The sequence below is a fragment of the Bombina bombina genome, chromosome 4 (assembly GCF_027579735.1).
Source record: "Bombina bombina isolate aBomBom1 chromosome 4, aBomBom1.pri, whole genome shotgun sequence".
In the NCBI taxonomy this organism is placed as follows: domain Eukaryota; kingdom Metazoa; phylum Chordata; class Amphibia; order Anura; family Bombinatoridae; genus Bombina; species Bombina bombina.
Window position 1 is genome coordinate 1,154,523,407 of NC_069502.1, and position 27,995 is coordinate 1,154,551,401.

At 37.0% G+C, this 27,995-nt stretch overlaps 2 protein-coding genes across 2 annotated transcripts in view; one reads left to right on the plus strand and one right to left on the minus strand.

The window, feature by feature from the left end:
* The window catches only part of NVL (nuclear VCP like), a 340,971-nt gene extending 327,894 nt beyond the window's left edge, over positions 1–13,077 (minus strand). The window contains exon 1 of the mRNA XM_053712596.1: positions 12,924–13,077. Coding sequence (XP_053568571.1) covers positions 12,924–12,983 — 60 coding nt within the window. The 5' untranslated portion in view covers positions 12,984–13,077. The remainder of the gene's footprint in view (positions 1–12,923) is intronic.
* A 457-nt stretch (positions 13,078–13,534) lies between these two features.
* Positions 13,535–27,995, plus strand: part of CNIH4 (cornichon family AMPA receptor auxiliary protein 4) — a 41,230-nt gene continuing 26,769 nt past the window's right edge. Inside the window, exons 1-3 of the mRNA XM_053712598.1 lie at positions 13,535–13,656; positions 18,138–18,206; positions 22,045–22,157. Of these exons, the coding sequence (XP_053568573.1) occupies positions 13,588–13,656; positions 18,138–18,206; positions 22,045–22,157 (251 nt within the window). The 5' untranslated portion in view covers positions 13,535–13,587. The remainder of the gene's footprint in view (positions 13,657–18,137; positions 18,207–22,044; positions 22,158–27,995) is intronic.

Below are 27,995 nucleotides of genomic sequence, written 5' to 3' on the forward strand. Positions count from 1 at the left end.
CTAAGGGCTATTACCATACATTTTGACTGAAGTTCCTCACCAATCTTTAATGATATCCTTCAGGCTATCTTTCTTCCTAAACAGAAGCCCAAGAAGAAAACTCAGCACAAGTGCCTCACAACACTGTTACAGAGCAGGACTATAACATTGACACTAGTTTTGTTCTCTACTGCGGATACATATTCTGACATTAAGCCTTGTATTTGCCCTTATAGGGCTAAAGTGAAGGAAGTTTAACACAGGAAGGTTGGATGTCTACAGAAGTATCTATTCCTTTATGATTTCTTGTCTGGTCATTAAGTGGATTACACCTAAGACTGTTTTTGGTTTTTTTTCTTTTTTTCCTTTTTTCCTACCTATATGAACATTGAGCAGTGTGCCTGGTAGTCCGCAAAAGTTATACTATCCTGTTTTTTTGGGGATGTAATGGTCTATTGTTAATGGACTATAAGAGTGCCCTGGAGACAGGTCACGCAAGACTATCTGATATTTAAGAGAGTCCTCAGATCTATTCTCAATAGTTTTCCTATGCTGATGGTATTCTGCGCTAAGTTAGATAATGTTATGATAAATGGAAGTTTGTGATAGTAAGCACTGATAATATTGCTTCATGACCTATAAATATAATAATATTTAAGCAGTTCAATTTTGGGTTAGAGAATTTGGATACGACTTTTTAAAGGAAGTTTTCCTTTTTTTTTTTTTTTTTTTTTTTTCTCTTCGCACGTTTCACATCTCCATTTAACTATTACACTATAACACAAGCCCTCATCCACGACAATATCCTCTGCCACGCTTAGGGGAAACAAGTGACAGTTGGAATCACATTTTCACCTTTTCATCACAGAATAAATTTTTCCCTTTTTTTTTTTTTTTTTTTCCTATTATCTTCTTTGTCACTAAATTATTTACCTATTCTTACACACATCACATTTTTCACCTTTAGTGTTGCACATTAACAAGTCCTTATTCACTGTATTGCATTCTGTCACATTGAGGGATAGTAAGTGACAGTCGGAGTCCCCCCACATTCTCAAATTCCCCCCCCCCCTTTTTTTCTTCTAAGTATACCATACATGGATAGATTTGTTACACAACATAAACAAACATCTCCGGCTATGCCTCCCAAACACAAAGACAAGAAATCTACTAAGTTATCTGAGAGCTCTTTAATAGTTCCACAAGAACAATATAATGGTACAGGCCCAAATTCTGACTTTTCGGAATTAGTTGAGCAGATTTCAAGGATGATCTCCCCGCAATTAGATGTTGTTAAACAAGAAATTAAACAAGATATAAATAATATTGTCCTGGAAGTGAGGCAGTTTACAGCTCGATTGGAGGAAATTGAGACTCGAATTTCAGACTCTGAAGATAGATTATATAAATGTGAGCAGTCCAATAAAGAATCTGGGTCGCAAATAGCTGTATTACAAGCCAAATTAGAGGACCTAGAGGACCGCTCGCGGCGAAATAATTTAAGAATTATTGGTCTTCCCGAATCCACAGAATACTCAGATCTAATTGCTTTCGTCTCAATTAAACTCCCTCAATTATTAAAAATGCCAGCTCCCCCGTTGCCTATGATTATCGAAAGAGCTCACAGAGTGGGTCCAGTACGGCAAAATTCTGAAGGTATTACTAGACCCAGACCCATATTGGTTAAAATGCTAAACTTCCAGGACAAGATTAATATTCTTAGATACTACAGAAAAGCTAACCCATTAATATTAGAGCAACAAAAAGTATTAATCTTTCAAGATTTTTCCTCTGAAACTACGAATAAGAGGAAAGAAATGTCTCCCTTTTGTTCTCGACTTATGAAAGCAAACTATAATGTTAGGCTGGTCTATCCGGCAAGATTAATCATGATTATTGAGGGTCAAACAAGTATATTAAACAATACTGTAGAAGCGCAAAAGTTTTGTTTAGATAATGGCATTCCTTGAATGTTAAGGATTGGTTTGACTGATTGAAGTCATTTTTATGTTGGATTATGAGCAATTTTTTTAATGTAAAATTATTGTTGAAAAGAAGGTCTTTTCAAGAGTATGTATGTAAAGACGTATTTCTATTTCTGGTATATAAACGGGGGGGGCCTCCCTTTTTCTTTTTTTTTTTTTTCTTTTTCCCTGCATCCCTCCCACCCCTCTGCTTTCCTGTCCTATTATATTTTATGGCTTGTAATTACTTGATATGGCATAAATTGATGGCTTGTTTTAAAATATTTTGCTGTATCTTACCAAAATTGGACTGGGCATAGGGTCGATTAAAATTCTTTCCTGGAACGTGGGTGGGATTACTTCCCCTATCAAACGGAAAGCCGTAATAAAACTATTGGGATCACATAAGCCCGGTATTGCTATGCTTCAAGAGATCCATCTAAAAAGGCATGAAATTGATAAACTCAAATCTAGATGGGTGGGGGAGGTGATCGCTGCCCCGTCACAGGTTAGGAAGAAAGGAGTGGCAATATTGATCAACAAAAATTTAACATATAAAATAAATAAGAGCCAAATTGATCCAGAGGCCCGTTATCAAATTCTTGACATTGAAATAGAGAAGAGCTCCTTTATTCTTTGTAACATTTATGGCCCCAATCAACCTGATGTCAGGTTTTGGGAGGATTTAGCATTAGAATTAGTAATATACAGAGGACGTAATGTCGTGATAGGAGGGGATTTCAATTTAACAGCATATCCCAATTTAGACAGACTAAGTAGATCTAAAAGTACTAAGCGAGTTAAGAAAACACGAACACTACAAAAATTCTGCCATAAAGTAGGTGTATATGACATCTGGAGAAGTTTGAACCCAGATGTTAAAGCTTTTACATGTCTATCAAAAGGACATCAAGCGTTGTCGCGCATAGACATGTTTTTAATCTCTGAAAACTTAAGTGGTAAGGAAGTAAAGGCCGATATTAAAGATATAGTCCTCTCTGACCACGCGGTGATAGCTCTAGAACTTAATTCTAAATCTCTTACACCTAGACCGAATAATAATTTCTTTTTTCCCAACCATTTACATAGTAACCTACATTTTCAAAATTGGTTAGCTAACAAATGGAGGGAATTTGAGAGTTATAATCATGACTATAAGGACAAGCCAGAAATACTCTGGGAGTCTGGAAAGGCTGTGTTACGTGGGGACATTAAGGCGCACATGTGTGCTCTTAAAAAAAAATATTTACAGAAAGAAATCCAACTTTCTAATAGTGTGAGGAACGCATACAATGCGTTCATAGCTGTTCCCTCCAAAAAGCTTGGAGAAAAATATACAAATTTAAAAACACAAAGGGATATCTTTCTTAAACAACAAATGATAGCTGAAGACATAAGAAAGAAATCACTTTATGGTGGCTATTCAGGGAAAGCAGCAAAATATCTTGTTAAAATCACCAAAAAGAGATCTTCTAATTATATCACGGCAATTAGATCTGGGAAAAACAGATTTACCACCAACCACGACATTCAACATACGTTTACAGATTTCTTTAAAAATCTTTATAAAGCTGAACCTCCCAATATAGAATCAAAAGAGAGGTTCTGGGATAATGTTAAGATCCCTAAATTGTCACAGGAGATAATTAATCAACTCAATGCCCCGGTCTCTACACAAGAAATTCTTACTGGTATTACAACTGCCAAACTTAATAAAGCCCCCGGCCCCGACTCGCTCCCTGCCGAATTCTATAAGATCCCTGCAGATCAAATAGCCCCTATCTTACATAAGCTATTTAATTCTTATTATTCCGCAGATATCCCATGTTCTCAGTATTTTGCGGCATCTAATATAGCTTTAGTTCTCAAAAAAGAAAAAGATCCTGAAATTCCTTCCTCATATCGCCCTATTTCCCTATTAAATTTTGATTATAAACTTCTTACGTCCATAATTGCAAAAAGATTGGCCCCCCACTTAAATAATATTATACATGATAATCAGGCTGGTTTCATGATGGGGAGAAGCCCGACAAAAAATATCCGTAAGGTTATGCTGGTACTGGACTATCTGCGGAATAATAAGAAAGTATTAAAAAAAGAAGATGCTGCCATTCTAACAGTCGACGCCGAAAAGGCCTTCGACTATATCTGCTGGGACCATCTCTTTTCGGCCTTGGAAAAGTTTGGCTTTTCCGGAAATTTCATAAATTTGATTAAGGCTATCTATAATAATCCATCCTCAGCAATCTTTATCAATGGTACTATTATGGATCGTTTTATTCTACAGAGAGGCACTAGGCAGGGATGTCCCCTTTCGCCTATCCTCTTCAACATATCATTAGAACCATTGGCGATCCTTCTTAGGCAACAGCTAGAAGGTATCCAGATTGGTAAACAAAAATATGTTCTTGCCCTGTATGCTGACGATTTACTCCTTTTCTTAGCCGACCTAAAAGAAAGTCTTCCTAAGCTATTAGAATCAGTGCAAATATTCGCGTCATTTTCTGGTTACAAAATTAATCTTCAAAAATCCGAACTACTATGGATACACAGAACTGCCTGCCACGTACTAGATCACCCATTTAGAGAAGTTACTCAAATAAAATATTTAGGAATAATAATGTCAAAAGCTCCACACGAATGGTATGAGTTGAACTATGCTAAATTGTTCAATTATTGTAAGCAGAAATTAAATGACTGGGCCTCTCTTCCTATTTCTCTCTCTGCACGGATTATGCTTATTAAAATCATACTTTTACCTAAGTTAATATATCTTTTCCAAAATATACCTTTTCTTCTACATAAGGCAGATATAAAATTATTTAACCGAATATCTACTGAATTCCTCTGGAAAGGAAAAAGACCCCGAATTGCATTAAGTGCACTATCACTCTCTAAAGAGTCGGCAGGCCTCGCTTTCCCGAATATTACTTACTACAACATTGCTTCAATCGCAAAACTGGCGGCCGATTGGATCTCAGAGAAAGAATTTTTCACTGTTTTTGCTGGGGAGGCAAACCTTGTCCACCCATTCAATTTAAAAGCTCTTCTACATTGCCCAATTCCACAACTCCCTCCGCTAATTGCTAAAATGCCGACGTTTAAAAACGTGATCCTGGCATGGCAGAAGTTCTGTGTAGAAATTGGCACAACCCCATTTGTTTCGGAATATCTCCCAATTCAGGGATGTCCAGGATTTGCTCCAGGTTTCACATATAAGGTTTTTGAGAGGTGGAAACTGAAAGGGCTGACCTTCTTAAAACAACTAGTTACTCCCACTACAATAATTAGAACATTCCTCGACATCAGAGCAGAGTACGAGCTTCCTCAAACTGATCACTTTGCGTACTTACAAATAAAGCATTACATTACAGATCTTAAACTTAAATTCGGCTCTAATTGGACATATGTCCCGTTAAGGACCTTAATGAATCAATATACCAGCGGGGCTTCGTCAATCTCTTTATTTTACCGGTTGATGTCGTTTTCCAAACACGAGGCCCAACTGGAGAAAATAGTATCTATTTGGAATAATACTTTCCCAGAGCTTAGGCCTCAACAAATCCAAGTAAGCCTGAACTTGTTGAATAAAACAGGAAATGCCTTAGCATGGCGCGAAAGGCATTTAAAAATGCTTTATGCGACATATATCACCCCTGACAAATTGTCTAAATGGTATAGAAAAACTATCGGGTGTTGGAAATGCCAGGCTCAACAAGCAAATCTTCTACATTGTATCTGGTTATGCCCTAAAGTCCACCAGTTCTGGCTGAAAATAAACTTCTGGTTGAATAAAATCTTAGATACAGAAATTAGGTTAGAGGCCCAAATTGTCATTTTCTTAGTTAAATTTTCACAACAACAAAAGAATTATAAGCTAATTAATACCGTAATTCTACTAGCTAGGAATGCGATTCTGACATCTTGGAAGCTCTCCCACCTTCCTTCTTTCATAAAATTTAAAAAAGAAGTATTGAAACAATGTATGGTGGAACAATATGCAATATCTAAGTATAATGAGGTCCACATAAAGAGATTCCTAGAAAAATGGGGCCTAGTAATACTGTCACTTCCCTTTCAGGCACAGCAGCAATTAATTAAGCCACTTAGCCAATCGGCCTACATTCTGGAATTGATCAATGCGGGTAGATACCCAGCATTTTGGGCCGAATAGCGAGAGAGCAGAAAGGGCTGGGGGGTATTGCAGGTTTTTTTTTTTTTTTTTTTCCTCTTCCTTTCTTCCCTTCTCTCTTTCTCTCTTTCTTTTTCTGTGTCCTCCTTCCCCACCCCTTTCCACTCCCCTCCCCCCCCCGTATCGACATCTTTTAAAAGCATGTTTAATCCACCCTAGGACAGATATTCATGTATTTACGTCCTTATAGAGATTTGCTTTATATATTCTCCAGGATAAATTTAAAATATGTGTTACACAGGCTATAACTTTCCCTGGCCATATCCCTTCTAATACAGAGTTCTTGGGACATCATTGTATCTTTTACTGTTAAGCTGTGCTCGTTTTTTTTTCTCATTTAAAAATCACTGTTATTGTCTGAAATGCTTTATAACTTGATAAGATTTGTCTCTCCTCTGTAAAGAACAATGTTTGTAATTTTGTTTCAAGGCCCGTATCTTGACGACTGTGTGTACGCCAAAAATAAATAATTAAAAAAAAAAATAAAAAAAAAAAAGAACAACCAAACTAAAATAAGCTTAAAGTTTTAGTTTAAGAACTTAATCTTGAAGTCCAGAGTAACAGTTAAGAATTGAATCCAATATGAATCAAATAATTATCTTGGAAAAAAAGAAATAAGGATTTTTTAGAAATCACAACATTTCTTCTAGCTAAAAACAGCTAAAGACATAGATTAAACCTCATTTGTGAAAATATTCAATAAAAATGAAGAAACAAATAAAATTATTAGCATGTTAATCCAGTTAAGGAACCAGCCAACACACCGGACTTGCATAAACAAAAATGCAAGACAACAAGACAAATGCAACAGCACCCAGTCTGAACCTCAAATGAGCAGTAGACTTTGTCCCTTAACAATGCTAAATAATACATAATCTGATACTTGATCTTTAAAGTAAACAGAAAAAATGGAGCAAAAGCAACATCATCCAAATAAATTACAGGTCCAAGAAAAGTACCTGAAAATAAAAATTTTCCTTAAATAGGATACAACCATTTAAAAAGAAAATAAATACTATTTTGCTATAGAAACAATAGCATAATTTTAGCAGGAGTAGAGATAGCCCCATTAAATTGGAGAACCCTCAAAATTGAATGTAACTGCCGGCAAAGAATATAATTTAAAACCTTTGAAGAAAATTGTCAGCCTATTCCATTCCCTAGTACGAAGGAATGGAAAAAAACCTCTGAAGGCACAGAAGATAAAATAAGCAGAAATAAAATGTTAGCTAGTTTTGAAAAAGAACTAGTTACCTCAATATCCAAAATAATCAACACCTTTTCAACAACAAACAAATGTACTCTAATAAAAAATAAAAAGTAGATTTGTTAGTGTCAATATCTGATGAAGTTCTGAAAGAGAAAAAAACATCATCAGAGAAGCATAATTCAGTATGTTGTTGGTCATTTGAAACTTCATCAAAAAGAAGTTTGAAAAAGACCTAAACATTTTTAATAGAAGGCGCAAAGTCAGACAAAGCCTTAACCTAGAATCAGAAAAATATTCTTATAAATTTTCTAAGTATATCTTGTACATAAGATGTAAAAAGAAAAGCAATACATAAAGCATAAATACTAATGGATTCTGCATGTAAAAGTTTATCCTGATAACTTATTACAAACCATAGCTAAAGATAAAGATTCATAACATTTAAAATAAATGAACTTAGCTTTGGTAGAACTTCTTAGTCAACAGGAATCCCTCAGTATGTTCTGATCCAGGAATAATTTATGGAAAATCTTGCAATATGTAATAGAAAAAAACAACATATAAAGCAAAATTATCAAATTCCTTAAATGACAGTTTCAGGAATGGGGAAAAAATGCAAAACAAACAAGCCTCTAGCAACCAGAAGCAACAAAAAAGTGAGACTGAAATAATGTGAAAAAAAGTGGCGCCAAGTATGACGCCCACATTTTTTGGCGCCAAGTATGACGCCCACATTTTTTTGGCGCCAAGTATGACGCCCACACTTTTTGGCGCAAAAAAACGTCTGTAACACACATGCGTCAAAAATGACGCAACCACGTGTAAACTTCCGGCGTCAACTATGGTGCCGGAAATGACAAAATTTTGCTCCAAAAAAGTTCGCGCCAAGAATGACGCAATAAATTGAAGCATTTTCTGCCCCCGCAAGCCTAACAGCCCGCAAGGAAAAAAGTCAATTAGAAAATGTCTTTAAGGTAAGAAAAAATATTTATTCATATGCATTTTCCCAAATAATGAAACTGACAGTCTGAAAGAAGGAATACTGATTATCCTGAATCATGGCAAATATAAGTTTAAAGACATATATTTAGAACTTTACGTATAAAGTGCCCAACCATAGCTTAGAGTGTCACAAAAAATAAGACTTACTTACCCCAGGACACTCATCTACATATAGCAGATAGCCAAACCAGTACTGAAACGAGAATCCGTAGAGGTAATGGTATATAAGAGTATATCGTCGATCTGAAAAGGGAGGTAAGAGATTAATCTCTACGACCGATAACAGAGAACCTATGAAATAGACCCCGTAGAAGGAGATCATTGAATTCAAATAGGCAATACTCTCTTCACATCCCTCTGACATTCACTGCACTCTGAGAGAAAAACCGGGCTCCAGCCTGCTGCGAAGCGCATATCAATGTAGAATCTAGCACAAACTTACTTCACCACCTCCACGGGAGGCAAAGTTTGTAAAACTGAATTGTGGGTGTGGTGAGGGGTGTATTTATAGGCATTTTAAGGTTTGGGAAACTTTGCCCCTCCTGGTAGGAATGTATATCCCATACGTCACTAGCTCATGGACTCTTGCTAATTACATGAAAGAAATGGGTTTTCCCTTAATGTGTTTCAAACTACTTTTTATACCAGTTGCCAGGGTTGATCTGATTTAACGTAAATTGAGTTAATTCATTATTTAAATCACTAGCAGTAAAACTTGATTTAAATCATTTTAAATAATAGTTTTCTACATAAATGTTTAATTTTTAGAATAATAACTTTGCAGATTATTTTTCCAGTTATACTGATTTTATTTATATACCATTAAAAATACATAAATTATTTACATTTTCAGGATTTAATAGGTTCATATTTGATCAACTTTTCAGCTGTACTTTATTGGAAGGAGAAAAATAATGATTACCTTAAAGGAACACTGAACCCAATTTTTTTCATTTTTGATTCAGATAGAGCATGTAATTTTAAACAACTTTCTAATTTACTCCTATTATCAATTTCTCTTCATTCTCTTGCTTTCTTTATTTGAAAAATAAGGCATCTAAGCTATTTTTTTGTTCAGCACCATGGAAAGCACTTGTTTATTGGTAGGTGAATTTACCCACCAATCAGCAAGAACAACACAGTGTGTTTACCAAAAATGGGCCGGCATCTAAACTTACATTCTTGCATTTCAAATAAAGATACCAAGAGAATGAAAAGAATTTGATAATAGGAGTAAATTAGAAAGTTGCTTAAAATTGCATGCTCTATCTGAATCACGATAGAAAAAAATTGGGTTCAGTGTCCCTTTAAAGTGATTGTAAACTATAACGAATTACAGCCCAGTATGAAAAAATAATCTTAAAAACAGGGGCACTTTAATTCATTAAAGTTTACAAAAAGACACTTATTTTTTAAAATACTTACCTTTGCGTTAAAATAAACATAACGCAAACCTCCACCCGCATCTCCTGCTTTCTTTAGCAGATTTATGACGAATCCAGCTTCCTCCAATCATTGCGTGCCCCCTTTGGCGTCCAGCTCGTAGGGCACGCAAGACGATTTGAGGAAGCCAGATTTGTCATCGATATGCTTAATACAGTTGGAGATGCAGGCGGAGAATAGGCGTTATGTTTACCGCAACGCAAAGGTAAGTAATTAAAAAAATAAGCATCTTTGTAAACTTTAATTAAAGTACCCCTGTTTTTAAGATTATTATTCAATACTGGGTGTTAATAAGTTTACAATCACTTTAATTCTAATAATTTAATTAGCATTAACTAAAACATCAGTATTTCATTTTTAATGCTTGCCCCTCCCTCCTCACACTTAGGTCATTGTGCAGATCTATCACACTTCAAACAATCTTCTATTCAGTGGGCTTCTTAAAACTTAGTATGGGTTGATTCTGTGTGCATAGATTTGCAGGGGAACAATGGCATTAAAAGGACAGTAAAGTCAAAATGTAAATGTTAATGATTCAGATAGAACATGGGATGTTGAACAACTTTCAGATTTACTACTCTTATCCAATTGTCTTTGTTTTCCTGGTATTATTGCTGAAAAACATACCTAGGTAGGATCAGGAACAATGCACTACTGTGAGCTAGTTGCGCATCATTGGCTTACCCAATGTATTCACCTAGTTACCAGTAGAGCATTGCTCTCCTTTAACAAAGGATACCAAGAGAATGAAGCAAATTTGATAAAAGAAGTTAATATGAAAATTGAAAATCTATCTGAATCATAACAGAAACATTTTATGTGTATGCCCCTTTAATGTCTATTTCTCAAATCTGCATGTTTGTATATTTCATAACATTTTTGGTATAAAGAAGAGCAATAAGTTATTTCTGCAGACACAAATTTACAGTTTTGAGAACTGCAAAACCAATAATATGTGATAATATCTTCTAGACAGAAAAAAACGACAAAAGTAATCTTACAAAACCTCTGGAAGAGCATGACATTGTGAATGAATTAATGGAATTTATTTACCAAAAAAAAATAAACATTACAACCATGAATATACAGCCTTATGCTACATAAACAAAAATGAATCTTTATTTCATGATGAATACCTTAAGATTTTAATGTGCTTTAAATAGAAACTATGTTTTGATAGATTTTTCATCAAAAAAGCATTTACAACCCCCCCACACACCCCACCCACTGATTTGTATCCACTGTGTCAGTTGCAGAGTTTAAAATGTATAGGAAATTGTTCTTTTAGGTAATTGTTTGTATAGTAGTCATTTTTACTCTTTGAAACCACAACTCATTAAAATTGGCTGAACATGTAGTAAGATCAGAGCACCTTCACTTATAACGTTTCATACACAGAAATGTTTTTTTCCTTATCTCTGTCTGTATACCAAAGCACAGTATTTAGAGAGCACAATTGAAAATGAACAATTACATTTTAATGACAGGACTCCCCCTCACCACTGGGAGTGTAATTTCTTCTGCTGGATCTTGTTTACATAGTTTTTATATAGACTATAATTAAAGGGCCATATTAGTCAAGAAATGACAAGATCTAATTCATTAAAGCATGTAATTTTAAGACTATTGACCCTGCACTACTGTGTGTTTAACCTTGCAGAGCACTGCTGGTCCTGAGCAGAAACCACTGCTGATCTAATAAACTGCAATAGGTCCACATCTGAGTCGTGTGACTAGTGCTGCTGATTGGATACAGCAGTAGTTTCCACTCAGGACCAGTGATGCTTTGCCAGTGTTCTATCGAGAACTCCAATACATCGAAAACTCCAATCTGACGTCACTTCCGGTAAATCCATACATCTGATTGGTCCATATCCAGTGAGTGACAGGACTCACAACCAATCAGATGGGCACTGTAATCGCCTATCTACACTATCTATTTTGCCTCCGCCTGGGGGGGGGTCAAGGGGTGCAAAGCCCCCCTTGTAAACCTCATTCCCAAAGGTTTACTTGGGGTGTATGCCAGAGGATCAGCGGTGCCCCCCAGACAGAGGCAAAACAGGCCCATGGGAGCCGGATTTACCTCACAGCTATTGGCTAACAGGTGAAAACGTCACCTCTTAGCCAAAATATTTTTTAGCCATGCGCTGCTGTAGGAGCTAAGAGTGGCGATCAGTTGAATCAAATAAAGGAGCTTTCTACATGAAGTATCATACTTGATGAATGAAAGTGCTGTTTATTTGTTTCAATAGTAAATCCTAGCGTTTGTAAAACGCTAGGATTTACTTTCACTTTAACATAGAAGATTTACCGCAAGTGGCGTCAGATTGGAGTTTTCGAGGAATTGGGAGTTCGCGACAGAACACCGGTCTACTTCTTTGCAGGGGTTAGAGACACATAAGTGTGGGGTCAATAGTCTTAAAAAAATGCCATACTCTAACAAATTAGAGCTTGTAATTATTCATCTATTATAATGGCCCTTCAAATGTATTCAACAGGAAAAATCAGCTATTTAATTGCACAAAATAAAAGTAAATGGGCTATTTGTATAGAATTTATTAACATGCAGGTTAAAGGGACAGTATACACTCATTTTCATATAACTGCATGTAATAGACACTACTATAAAGAATAAGATGCACAGATACTGATATAAAAATCCAGTATAAAACTGTTTAAAAACTTACTTAAAGCTGTCAGTTTGGCTCTGTTGAAAAGGTAGCTGGAAAGCCCACTGCAAGTGGCAAATAAGACACTCCCCCCCCCCCCCCTTCTTTTGCATATGAAAAGACCCTTTACACAAACAGGAGCAAGCTGGAGAAGGTAGCTGACAGTATTCACATAAAACTTTGGGGCTTGGTTAGGAGTCTGAAAATCAGAGCAATGTTATTTAAAAATAAGCAAAACTATACATTTATTTAAAAAAAAAACTTTATGGGCTATATAAATAGATAATCTACAAAACATTTATGCAAAGAAAAAATTAGTGTATAATGTCCCTTTAAATAGATCATTGGAAACACATTACAGGGGAGAAAATGTTACACTATACTGTCGCTTTAAGAGGTGCACTTCTGATGCTCCAGATAGATGAGGGCGTGTCTAAGTGCTCATAAGGGATCACACCCGTTACCTGAGTCAGCCTGTGCTTCAGTTTAATATCTATGCTCGGGGATCCCGGGTGATTTTTCATGTTGATACCAGAACCCAGGAAGTGACAGTCCAAAACAGCACATGCAGCCCACGTGTGACAGGTCCTAAAACCTAGCTGCCCTCCACATTGCCTGTACTTAGCAAACGTCCTCCTACTTAGCCGCCCTTAGCACTGCCTGCTGTAAACACGAGCCCTTGCACATAGCTGCCCGCAGTGCTGCCTGATGCTGCTCTATGTATAGTAGTAGTAAATTCACAAATGTATGCACTAAATTATGGAGAATGTACTACAATCCTGTGGCAGGATGTTATTTTAAGTTACATTTTGTAACACAAAATATGCTATACTCTTAGTTGCCTTTTTACCCATTGTAACAATAGTTAATTAAATAGTCAAATCACTTTTATAATCATTTTTATTAATCTAGGGTTCTAGGCAATGTTTAAATTTGTTTGGTGAATCAGAGTAAATTTATGGAAAACGCACATTTTTTATTTATTTTTTAACAAAAACAAAATCAGTTTTGAATTTGAAAGGACCAGAACTACATATACCAGCACGCCCTGCGACCTGGGCCGTCACGTGGTCAAGAAAGGGAGCGGCGGATTGGCGACAGGAGGAGAGAGGTCTTGTAACCGGCGAGATGGAGGCCGCGCTGTTCATCTTCTCGCTGGTCGACTGTTGCGCTCTCATTTTCCTATGTGTTTACTTTGTATCCTTTTCCCGATATTTATGTGACAAGTTTGTGTCAGGTGCCGTTAATGGATTCCCCAGTCTGTCACAGAGATCAGCAGCGCGCCCCACGAACTGCTAGTCTCCTGCCAACTCCAGCGGGATTACAGTAACAAGTGGTAAAACAGTGCTAGTACAGAGAGCTAGGGAATCCGCTGCATGTGCGTCTGGTATTGTACTCCCTTCAGCTGTGAGACTTGCACCTGAGTGCAGCTATAGGATGTGTATACTAGAGGAGTAACTACTGGCGATATGTTTCTAATACACAAATGGCTTAATACGCAGAGAGCATTGACCCTGAGCTGATGGGAAGTGAGAATGAAATAAAAAGGATGCTAATTAGGTGATGGGGAATTTTGTTATTGGTGGCAAAGTCAGTTTCAAGTAAAAAAACAAAACAACATTTCTGTGTCCACATTTTAAAAATGGCCAGTGGGTTAATATGTTTGTTATTATCAGTTGTTTGTAGAGCACCAACATATTATTCTGCATCTCTATAAATATTGGTCTAATATGCAAGGTGACAATTATGGGAGACAAATGGATGGAGTTTCACTGTTGTAAATCAGCTCTCATGAAGGTGATCTACAAAGCAGCTGGGCTCGTAGGCTTACATGCTAAGGGGGTTCAAGGGGATAACTAAAGGACGAGAGGAACTAAAATAAGAAAATGTTAGTGTATATTATATGCTTCCATAAACAGTAGAGTCTTTAAAGTGAATGTCAATTTTGATGCTAAAGTGCCCGGCTTTTAAAAATTTGATTAAAAACTAGGGCACTTTAATTCATCAAAATTTACATTTTACTCCTGTTGAGAGAAAAAACTTAGCTTTTAATCTTTACAGCAGCTCCAGCTAACTCCGCCCGTCGCAAAGCCTCTTCCTGGGTCTAAAATGAGGAATCCGGCTTCCTCCAATCACGGCGTTGAAACAGACACTGATTCCCCCGGGGGGAAGCTGTGATTGGAGGATGACCTATCCATCATTTTTGACATCAGAAATGGCTTACAACGACCGGAGGAAGCTGGAGCTGCTGTGAAGATTAAAAGGTAATTTATTTTTTTCTCAACAGGAGTGAAATGTAAATTTTGATGAATTAAAGTGCTCCTGTTTTTAATCAAATTTTTAAAAACCGGGCACTTTTGCATCAAAATTGACATTCACTTTAAAGAAACACTTTGAGATGATAATATAAATGATAAATCGCATATATATATATGTAAAAAGAAGTCTGCAATATACTTTCATTATTTATTTTGTCCATTCTGAAACTGTGAGCTTTTCAGTTTCAGTTAGATATGGAAGTGCAGAACACTGATTCCACACAGACATTAGCTGCACACTATAGTGACCTATTTATAACTGCCCCTAATTGGCCACAGCAGAGAATGTAACCTAAGTTACAACATGGCAGCCCCCATTGTTTTATAGACACAAAAACTTTTATTGAAAATGTTTACCATGTACATATAAAGTAAATTTATTATTACATTCTCATTACCTCTGAGATAAAGGCATTTCATTCACATCAATAGATAATACTCCTGCATGAATACCTTCATGAATATCCACTATTTTCAGCGTGAAACTGATACATCCTAGTGTATTTTCCGTTTAACTTTTATCAGACTTCACACACTAAAGAATAACGAAATTGTGGAATGAGTTGCAATAAGACTAAACAAAACAAATTAAAAACTAAAAAGAAAAGAAAACTGTCAGTCATCAAGTTTTGTTAACAAACATCAAAAAAAAGGGGGAGGGGGGAGCAGCAACACGAACAGTGACTCTTTTTGTAGAAAGCACAATACCTGGTAAATAGAGACACTCGTTCCACGGCACACCCTGTCGTCCTGACATCGGCTCAAGCTAAGTTAGGACCCTAGATGATTGTTCCTGTCTACCTATCCAATAGAACCATACCTTTTGCATTGTCTCCCTGTTGTTTAGAATTCCCACTGCCTCTTCATACATGGTTTATGTGAGTTGTATTTTATTGTATATCTTTGTCCATAATGGGGCCCCTATCTTCCAGTATCTCGCGATACATATTCTGGTGACTGTACATAGAATTCTAATGAAGGTGTTCAGGTATCTGTGGTAAATTTCTAAGGGTTCGTGTAGCAATGCCTGTTGTATGGTAAGGGTAAACTCCTCATCCACCAGCAGACCTATAAATGAGGAGAGCCTCCTCAACACCTCTTGGATAACCCCACTGTCCCACCACATATGTTTGTATGCACCTCTCTTTCCACAGCCCCTGTAGCACAAGCCTCTTCCCTGAGGGTTCATGTGAGAGGTCCTAACTGGGATTAGGTACCATCGGAAAGCTGTTTTCAGTGTGTTTTCCTTCAAATCAACGCTTAGTAGGCCCTTATCTCCCGATTGGAATATTGTTTCCCATTCCTATCTTTTACTATGTCTAGTTCCCGTTCCCACGCTAACATTATGTGAGTTTTAGGTGCGTTTGGGGGGGATTGAATTGCCACATAGAGCCTAGATATAGAGTGTTTGGACCTATGTGGGCTGATGCCGGAGACTTCTAACACCATGGACACCCTGCCTGGTGCATTTTTGAGGAAGTCTCGAAGAGAGGACTGCAGCTGTAAATAAATAAACCAGTGTAGCTTGAGGGGTGCAATCCTCTCCTGTAAGTGAGAAAACGACAAAACCACTCCACTCTGTACAGGCCCTTATTTTCCCATTTCTGTAGATGTTTACGTGTCCCCCCCCTGTAATAGGTACCTAATTGGCATCAACAAGGAGTTTTTTGGAACAATATCTTCAATCTTCCTTATTTTTTACCATAAATTAATGGTAAGGTCTCCTGTGTGTGTTTCTGGGTAACGGTCATTAACTCTAGTCTGTTGTATGTTCCAAAGAATGGAGTCCGGGTATACCCTCCCTTCTGGTTCGGTCTCTAAGGCAATCAAAATGGTTTCCTCCTTTCTCTTCAGTAACATCGCATCCTGCGCTGCTCTAGCAGCCTTATAATAGTCCTTCAAATTAGGGCCCCCAACTTCTCCCAATGATCTATGCCGGTGTACTAAGGATTTAGAGATCTTAGCTGATTTTGTCCCTCTAATAAAATCTGAGAGATCTGTCTGTAGCCTTTCTATATCTGCTTTGACAATCGCTATTGGCAATGCTCTGAATAAATAAAGTAACCGGGGCAAAATAGTCATTTTGACTGCCGCCAGTCTTCCCAACCAAGAGAAGTTGTATTTGCGCCATTTCGTGATGTCTAATTTTTCGGAATAGAGTTGGATAATTGTACTTGTACAAGTATTGTGTCTTTTGTGGAAGGAAAATATTACACTGGCTACTATATAATGCCACCTGGCTAGCAACGTTTTCTGTTGAGTATGATCAAATAAAATGTTTGTTTTTTTCTCATGTGAAGACTAAGTAAACATATTATTTATAAAGTGTTTCTTATGAACAAGAGAAAATGTGTGTATTCAATACACGCTTTTCATTTGTAATATGTGGTTTATGGCTATGGTTCATTGTTGGAGAATGAACTTTAATATGCTTGTTGTCTGACTCACCCACGCTATGACATGACTTATAATCATTAGCTAGCAACAGATTATCATTTTCCTAAATACTATGCTCCTTCCTTCAGACATCTAATATTAACCATTTTTGGAGGAATAAGAATATATAGGTATCCTCGTCTGCAGGTATGATAGTGCTTAGCTGCAGTTATTTTAAAGGGACAGTCAACACCAGAATTTTTGTTTTTTTAAAAGATAGATAATCCCATAATTACCCATTCCCCAGTTTTGAATAACCAACACAGTTATAATAATACACGTTTTACCTCTGTAATTACCTTGTATCTAAGCCTCTGCAGTCTGCCCCCTTATATAAGTTCTTATGACAGACTTGCATTTTAGTCAATCAGTGTTCACTCCTCGGTAAATTCACGTGCATGAGCTCAATGTTATCTATATGAAACACATGAACCAACGCCCTCTAGTGGTGAAAAACTGTCAAAATGCATTTAGATTAGAGGCGTCCTCCAAGGTCTAAGAAATCAGTATATGAACCTCCTAGGTTTAGCTTTCAACTAAGAATACCAAGAGAACAAAGCAAAATTGGTGATAAAAGTAAATTGGAAATGTGTTTAAAAATACATGCCGTATTTGATTCTTGAAAGTTTTTTTGGACTTGACTGTCCCTTTTTAAAGGGCGATATTTTGGGCATTTTCAATTTTAGGATTTTTGCATATTTTCTGATTTTGTGTAATATTCAATATAATTCAATTTGTTAAATGAATAGTTTCTGTGCTGGGATGACTTTTTTTTTTTTAATCACTAATTGTTTAATTGACCAATCAATGGTTGGTCTTTTGTTCAATGCACAGTTAATTTTACTTGTTTATAGCAAATATTTTAAGAATGAGTGGTTTTTATATATTTATTTGTTTATGTAACTTCCTTATCTAAAGCTACAGATAATCACGCTGTCTGACTTAGAATGTGACTACATCAATGCTCGCTCTTGCTGCTCAAAATTAAATAAGGTACAGTGCATCTATTCCACTTGTTTTGATGATTTTTTGATCATGGTTCCTCTCCCCTGCACCATGTTAGCCGATAAAGGTGTGTGTTAATATTTATTTTAAAATTCAAAACAAATTATCTCTATAGATGGTGTTACAAGAAAATTGTGTATAAAGGTAAAAACAATACTCCCCTCTGCAGAAGAACCGCTGCCTTCCCATAGTCTTTCCCAAGGGAACTGTATCAAAGTTTATCGGTAGATGAGGCTCAGGTCCTGGGAATTCCTTGTATTCAGTCAAGTAGCTCCAAATAGCAGCTGAAGTCTCCAATAATGTGTAGCCTTTATGTGGCACTAGAAATAAAAATCTGCATTTGTGTAGGAGCCAAGCATTATAAATTTGTTAAAGCCAAATAATTCTTCCTGAAAAAGAACACAGCTTTTTGTTATTGCTCAAGCACTTTTTGTTGATTTTAAATACTCTTGAGAAAAGACTGTGTTTTCGTTGAAACGCGTTGAGCAATAATAAAAAGCTGTATTGTTTTTTTTTTCGGAAGAATGATTGGTTTTAATAAATCGCCTGAAATTGGTATTGACTCCCAGTGAGTATTTTGAATTTATGCACATAATTCTTGGCTTCTACACAAATGCAGATTTTTATTTCTAGTGCCACATAAAGGCTATACCTTATTTTAAAATTCAGCTGCCATTTTGGAGCTACTTGACTGAATTCAAGGAAACTCAGGAAACTGCACCTCCTCTACCGATAGAAGTGTTTATATTTATTTAGTGTGTTTAGAAGTAGGTTTATTGTAGAACATTTGCTTTGTAAATTTAAAATGTTTCATTAGTTTTGCAAACAAGTGACTTTACCCCCTGACATCATTATCAAATGAGCAATAAACGTAGGTATCTTGTAACATCGGTGGGAAACCCAAAAGCAAATTTATCCTTCACATATTTATTTTAAAATCTATAGTTTGCTTTTCATTTGTAGGTGTTGATGGAGAAGAACATTTCAGTGCAATATACAGTTTGGCTTTATAGCCACAGAATAGTTTGTAAAGTTAATATTCTATTAACTCGTACCCTTGTTTGTTTGTTTTATGCCTCCCTTTTTACAAGCTAAAATGTGAGTTTGATGCAGAAGTGCACCCTTGGTGCTAATTTTGGATAATTCTAAGTTACTATTGCATTTCTGTGTTGATCTAGTTGTTAAAAAACAAACTGCAAACTTGTTTACTAAACCATCCTGGGACTGTACAGTCCTAGAACATTTTGCATTGGAATCTGTGACTTTGCATCTGACTTAAAGGGACATTAAACCCAATTTTTTTTTCATGATTCAGATAGAGCATGCAATTTTAAGCAACTTTCTAATTTACTCCTCTTATCAATTTTTCTTTGTTCTCTTGCTATCTCTATTTAAAAAGCAGGAATGTGATGAATAGGAGCCGACCCATTTTTGGTTGAGAACCTGGGTTATGCTTGCTTATTGGTGGGTAAATGTAAGCCTCCAATAAGCAAGCGCTATCCATGGTGCTGAACCTAAAATGGGCTGGCTGCTAAGATTTACATAACTGCTTTTTAAAAAGAGATAGCAAAGGAACAAAGAAAAATTGATAATAGGAGTAAATTAGAAAGTTGCTTAAAATTTCATGCTGTATCTGAATCGTGAAATAAGAAAAAAAACAAGTCTTGCGCTGGTCTGTGTGTATATTGTCCTACTTGCTGTTTATGTGAATTGTGTAGCATGTTCAGTTAAACTGCAGCAGAATATTTTATTTCTACTTAGAATAAAATATTTCACTGTAATTGTAAGAACAACAAGTTATTTTGATAGAGCGGTGTGGGTAGTGCCAGAGGTCCAAAATGCAATGCACCAATAGATTCCCCAGATCTGTATAGCGGATACAGTAAATAGACATGGCAGAACATGCTGTGATCTGAGATGTCATCACAGAAAATGCAGCATGTCTGCAGAAAGAATGGGATACATGCAGGAACTGTTATCATGTTCCCTTGGCAGTACTTCTCCATATTAGACTGTCCTCTTCAAACAAAGCTGAGTTCTGGCTGCACTATATAAGCTTACAGTGCATCCACAGCAAAGTGCTGTTTGAAAGGAACAGTCAAATATGGAGCAGCTCTTGCAAAGCAGCAGTGTATTTATTGTTGACTGGCTCTCTGGTTTTTTTTTTTAACCTTTTCCCCCTATCCTTTACTGGTCTGCAAAGCTGTGACTTCTGAATGTAAGATGTTCAAATCTCATTGCAGAAAGTGAAGAAATGTTCTGCCTTTGGGGACAACTTGCTATCTAACTTCCCCGTTTCATGTTTGTCCCTGTTCATTTAAAAGCCAGTGTACGAGTGGCATCTCATATGATTCAGTGACCCAGCCCCGTCTGTTGAGTGGCTTGAAATGTCAGTATTGTTAATGCTTAAAGAGACACAAAACACCTTGTAATTATATGACTGATATATTATAGTTAAAATACATGCTTGGTGTAAAAGCTTTTCAAAGAGACTAACACCTTGTTTGTTGCTATTGTTTCTTAATGGTCAAACTCTACCATCCGCATTCCTTGCTTAGAGGATTCATTCCAGACTTGGCTGTCATTTAATTAAACTTGTGTTGCTTTGCTGTATCTTCTCTAATTTTCATGCTTATGCGAATTACAGATATATATGTGATGCTTAAAGGGACACTGAACCAAAAATTTTTTCTTTCATGATTTAGATAGAGCAACTTTCTAATTTACTGCTATTATCAATTTTCTTCGTTCTCTTGCTGTCTTTATTTGAAAAAGACAATCTAAGCTAAGGAGCCAGCCAATTTTTGTTTCAACACCCTGGACAGCACTTTATTGGTGGGTGAATTTATCCACCAATCAGCAAGAATAACCCAGGTTGTTCACCAAAAATGTTCCGGCATCTAAACTTACATTCTTCCTTTTCAAATAAAGATAGCAAGTGAATGAAGAAAATTTGATAATAGGAGTAAATTAGAAAGTTGCTTAAAATTGCATGCTCTATCTGAATCACGAAAGAAAAAAATTGGGTTCAGTGTCCCTTTAAGCTTGTGAAGTCTGCAGTGTGCACTTACACGTCTCAGAATTGGAAAAGCCTCAATTTTCAGACTTAAAGGGACAGTCTCCTTGAAAATTGTTATTGTTTAAAAAGATAGATAATCCCTTTATTACCCATTCCCCAGTTTTGCACAACCAACACTGTTATATTTATATACTTTATACCTCTGTGATTACCTGTATCTAAGCCACTGCAGACTGCCCCCTTATCTCAGTGCTTTTTACAATTCTGCTTTTTAGCCAAGCGGCGCTGGTTTTTGTATAACCATTATCATTTTCCACGGGAGTGAGCACAATGATATCTATATGGCACACTTGAACAAGCACTGTCTAACTTTTGTACACGGTTTAAAAAGCACTGAGATGAGATGTGGCCTGCTGAGCTCAGAAACAGGCAAACTTAGAGGTTATAAAGTATATTATAAAAATGTTGGTTATGCAAAGCTGGAAGAATGGGTAAGGCGTTGTCTATCTTTTGAAATCATAAAAAAATAATAAAGTAGACTGTCCCTTTTTTAAATTACAGGAAAAAGGGGACAAAATAATGAAAGTATATTGAAAGGCTTCTTTTCACTACACTTAAGCAAACTATTATTAGTATTATTATTGTTATTATTACAGTTTCAATGCGTTTTTTGTTTTTTTTTGGCCTTTGAATAGCTTGTTTCACATGAGGTCTTCTCTATTCACTATCATTTGTCTGTTGGAGTAATGTACTTCATTTGCTGTTTCCCTTTAATTGTAAACTGACACTTTGTTCTTGTCTTGACAGTGGATAGTTCCTGAACTTATTGGCCATACGCTGGTGTCCGTGTTAATGCTGGTTTCACTGCATTGGTTCATCTTCCTTTTAAATTTACCTATAGCCGCATGGAACATTTATCGGTGAGTATAATGCTATAGTTAAGGCAAACTAACATGTTTAATTGCTATGATGCACAAAATAATTTTATATAGTGTCAACGCATGCGACCTTATACGTGTTAGTGAAATAAAAGCAAGCTGTCTATTTACAGGTAGCACCTGGCATCTTGTATAAGCTGCATTTGTAAGCCCCCCCCCCCCCCCCCCCCCCGTGTGCCGGTTATTTAAGAAAAACATAATTTATGTAAGAACTTACCTGATAAATTCATTTCTTTCATATTGGCAAGAGTCCATGAGCTAGTGACATATGGGATATACAATCCTACCAGGAGGGGCAAAGTTTCCCAAACCTCAAAATACCTATAAATACACCCCTCACCACACCCACAATTCAGTTTACTGAATAGCCAAGAAGTGGGGTGATAAAGAAAGGAGTAAAAAGCATCAACAAAGGAAATAATTGTACTTTATACAAAAAATCATAACCACCATAAAAAGGGTGGGCCTCATGGACTCTTGCCAATATGAAAGAAATGAATTTATCGGGTAAGTTCTTACATAAATTCTTTATGTAATTGGCAAGAGTCCATGAGCTAGTGACGTATGGGATAGCAATACCCAAGATGTGGAACTCCACGCAAGAGTCACTAGAGAGGGAGGGATAAAAATAAAAACAGCCATTTTTCGCTGAAAAAAATAATCCACAACCCAAAATATAAGTTAATTCTCATTAAATGAAAAGAAAAAACTTAAAACATAAGCAGAAGAATCAAACTGAAACGGCTGCCTGAAGAACTTTTCTACCAAAAACTGCTTCCGAAGAAGCAAATACATCAAAACGGTAGAATTTAGTAAATGTATGCAAAGAAGACCAGGTTGCTGCTTTGCAAATCTGATTAATTGAAGCTTCATTCTTAAAAGCCCACGAAGTGGAGACTGATCTAGTAGAATGAGCTGTAATTCTCTGAGACGGGGCTTGACCTGACCCCAAATAAACTGAAAGAATCAAAAGCTTTAAACACGAAGCCAAGGAAACGGCAGAAGCCTTCTGACCTTTCCTAGAACCAGAAAAGATAACAAATAAACTGAAATCTTTAGTAGCTTCAACATAATATTTCAAAGCTCTTACCACATCCAAAGAATGTAAGGATTTCTCCAAAGAATTCTTAGGATTAGGACACAAGGAAGGGACAACAATTTCTCTATTAATGTTGTTAGAATTCACAACCTTAGGAAAGAATTTAAATGAAGTCGGCAAAACCGCCTTATTCTTATGAAAAAAATCAGAAAAGGAGATTCATAAGAAAGAGAGCAGATAATTCAGAAACTCTTCTAGTAGAAGAGATGGCCAAAAAGGAACAACACTTTTCAAGAAAGTAGTTTAATGTCCAAAGAATGCATAGGCTCAAATAGAGGAGCATGTAAAGCCTTCAAAACCAAATTAAGACTAAGATATTAAGATATAAACCAAAGCCTGTACAAAACAGTGAATATCAGGAAGCTTAGCAATCTTTCTGTGAAATAAGACAGAAAGAGCAGAGATTTGTCCCTTCAAGGAACTTGCAGACAAAACCTTATCCAAACCATCCTGAAGAAACTGTAAAATTATAGGAATTCTAAAAGAATGCCAAGCGAATTTATGAGAAGAACACCATGAAAATAAGTCTTCCAAACTCGATAATAAATCTTTCTAGAAACAGATTTACGAGTCTGTAACATAGTATTAATCACTGAGTCAGAGAAACCTCTATGACTAAGTACTAGGCGGTCAATTTCCATACTTTTAAATTTAATGATTTGAGATCCTGATGGAAAAATGGACCTTGAGACAGAAGGTCTGGCCTTAATGGAAGAGGCCAAGGTTGGCAACTGGACATCCGAACAAGATCCGCATACCAAAACCTGTGAGGCCATGCTGGAGCTACCAGCAATACAAACAACTGTTCCATGATGATTTTGAATATCACTCTTGGAAGAAGAACTAGAGGCGGGAAAATATAAGCAGGTTGGTAGCACCAAGGAAGTGTCAATGCATCCACTGCTTCCGCCTGAAGATACCTGGACAGGTACCTGGGAAGTTTCTTGTTTAGATGAGAAGCCATCAGATCTATTTCTGGAAGACCCCACATCTGAACAATCTGAGAAAACACATCTGGATGGAGGGACCACTCCCCCGGATGTAAAGTCTGAGGGCTGAGATAATCCGCTTCCCAATTGTCTACACCTGGGATATGTACCGCAGAAGGGAAAAACAAAGTAGGTTTAAGATGCAACACTCAGAACTCAAATGCTATTCCCAAAAGTTAAGTGTACCTCCTAACATCAAACCAAAACAGAAATAGAACAAGGGGATATGGGAACGCGCTGTAAAAACAGCATATGAGAGGTATAATTGGCTATATAAAAAATGTAAAATGAACAGAAAAGAACGTGTATATATAGATATTAAAATGTTTTTATAAACACAATAGAACAATGCCGGCATCAAATTACAGTTAAAAATAGAATATAAATAATCTTAAATATATTACATCAATACGTCATGATATGTATAGCTGAGAAACAATGTTGCACAATAGCAAGTAATATTACAATGTAACAGAGTCAATGTTACCGTCCTTACACACTTCAGCGTGTGGATATTACTGTCTGATGTAGCTGCTTATGTGAATAGAGGCTTGACTTATGTAGCTCCCTCGGCGTAGGTAGTGTAACAAACAACGGAAAAAAGATTTTCCTCGCTTACATCAGATGACTGTGAGTTAGATTTCCAAGTTGCATTCACAGCAATGGTGCCGGGGTTTCCCGTGCTGTGAGCCGGTTCCGGTCAGAAGGTCAAAGTGCAAAAAATGTCAAGCAGCGAAAACTTCGTTCTTTGAAGTAAAGATAGAATGGACTGCTTAGCAAATGTAGATCATGGGTGGGAATTACGCATAGAGAGTCAATTTGTATATTTAAAAGACTCAATGCACCACACCTACCACGTTTGTAAGCTAAGCGGATATGTTGCAGGTAAAGCTTGTGACAGCGTCCAATTTATTCGAATGCCAGCGTTTTGAAAGGTGCTGGATAGGATAAGTAGATCATGGGTGTGATGGTACTTCCAAAAAACAACTCCGTAGATTAGAGCTTGTTTTATCCACCTCACCTACTACTTAATTTGACAAATAATGAGCAAGTTTCTACGCGTTTCAGCCTAGTCAGGCCTTTATCAAGATGCTCATTATGATCTTCCATGCTTTTAAATACACTGTGGTTGTCTGTGATTGGATCAGAGAAAGTCATGTGGGTGTGTTCTACAATGACAGTTCTTTTTAACATATAGAGTAAAACATTGAGATATTTGTAAATATATAATGAACAGTGATCAATATGTTAAAAAGAACTGTCATTGTAGAACACACCTACATGACTTTCTCTGAACCAATCTCAGACAACCACAGTGTATTTAAAAGCATGGAAGTTCATAATGAGCATCTTGATAAAGGCCTGACTAGGCTGAAACGCGTAGAAACTTGCTCATTATTTGTCAAATTAAGTAGTAGGTGAGGTGGATAAAACAAGCTCTAATCTACGGAGTTGTTTTTTGGAAGTACCATCACACCCATGATCTACTTATCCTATCCAGCACCTTTCAAAACGCTGGCATTCGAATAAATTGGACGCTGTCACAAGCTTTACCTGCAACATATCTGCTTAGCTTACAAACGTGGTAGGTGTAGTGCATTGAGCCTTTTAAATATACAAATTGACTCTCTATGCGTAATTCCCACCCATGATCTACATTTGCTAAGCAGTCCATTCTATCTTTACTTCAAAGAACGAAGTTTTTGCTGCTTGACATTTTTTGCACTTTGACCTTCTGACCGGAACCGGCTCACAGCACGGGAAACCCCGCCACCATTGCTGTGAATGCAACTTGGAAATCTAACTCACAGTCATCGGATGTAAGCGAGGAAAATCTTTTTTCTCCAACATTAGTGTGTCCGGTCCACGGCGTCATCCTTACTTGTGGGAATATCTCTTCCCCAACAGGAAATGGCAAAGAGTCCCAGCAAAGCTGGCCATATAGTCCCTCCTAGGCTCCGCTCACCCCAGTCATTCTCTTTGCCGTTGCACAGGCAACATCTCCACGGAGATGGTTAAGAGTATGTGGTGTTTAAATGTAGTTTTTTTTATTCTGCTATCAAGAGTTTGTTATTTTAAAATAGTGCTGGTATGTACTATTTACTCTGAAACAGAAAAGGATGAAGATTTCTGTTTGTGAGAGGAAGATGATTTTAGCAGACAGTAACTAAAATCGATTGCTGTTTCCACATAGGACTGTTGAGATGAAGTAACTTCAGTTGGGGGAAACAGTTAGCAGACTTTTCTGCTTAAGGTATGACTAGCCATATTTCTAACAAGACTGTGTAATGCTGGAAGGCTGTCATTTCCCTTCATGGGGACCGGTAAGCCATTTTCTTAGTTTTAAACAGAATAAAGGGCTTAATATGGGCTATAAAACTGGTAGACACTTTTATGGGCTAAATCGATTGCTTTATTTGGACATTTTATACATTTTTATGCTGATAATTCACATTTATAAACTTGGGGAACGTTTTTTAACGTCAGGCACTATGTTAGACACCTTTTCCAGTCAGGGAGGGCCTTCCCAGTTGTAGGCTGAGCCTCATTTTCGCGCCATTACTGCGCAGTTGTTTTTGAGAGCAAGACATGCAGATGCATGTGTGAGGACCTGAAAGTAGTTGTAAAAGTTTCTAGAAGGCGTCATTTGGTATCGTATTCCCCTCTGGGCTTGGTTAGGTCACAGCAAAAGCTGTAGCTGGGACTGTATAGGGGTTAAATTTGTAAACGGCTCCGGTTCCGTTATTTTAAGGGTTAAAGCTCTGAAAATTGGTATGCAATACTTTTAATGCTTTAAGACACTGTGGTGAAATTTTGGTAAATTTTGAACAATTCCTTCATACTTTTTCACATATTCAGTAATAAAGTGTGCTCTGTTTAAAATTTAAAGAGACAGTAACGGTTTTGTTTTAAAACGGTTTTTGTGCTTTATTGACAAGTTTAAGCCTGTTTAACATGTCTGTGCCTTCGGATAAGCTATGTTCTATATGTATGAAAGCCAATGTGTCTCCCCATTCAAAATTGTGTGATAATTGTGCCATAGCGTCCAAACAAAGTAAGGACAGTACTGCCACAGATAATGAAATTGCCCAAGATGATTCCTCAGATGAGGGGAGTAGACATGATACTACATCATCTCCTACTGTGTCTACACCAGTTTTGCCCACGCAGGAGGCCCCTAGTACATCTAGCGCGCCAGTGCTTATTACCATGCAACAATTGACGGCTGTAATGGATAACTCCATAGCAAATATTTTATCCAAAATGCCTGCATATCAGAGAAAGCGCGATTGCTCTGTTTTAAACGCTGAAGAGCAGGAGGGCGCTGATGATAATTGTTCTGTCATACCCTCACACCAATCTGAAGTGGCCATGAGGGAGGTTTTGTCAGATGGGGAAATTTCAGATTCAGGAAAAATTTCTCAACAAGCTGAACCTGATGTTGTGACATTTAAATTTAAATTAGAACATCTCCGCGCACTGCTTAAGGAGGTATTATCTACTCTGGATGATTGTGACAACTTGGTCATTCCAGAGAAATTATGCAAGATGGACAAGTTTTTAGAGGTTCCGGTGCACCCCAACGCTTTTCCTATACCCAAGCGGGTGGCGGACATAGTGAATAAGGAGTGGGAGAAGCCCGGGCATACCTTTTGTTCCCCCCCCCCCCTATATTTAAGAAATTATTTCCTATGGTCGACCCCAGAAAGGACTTATGGCAGACAGTCCCTA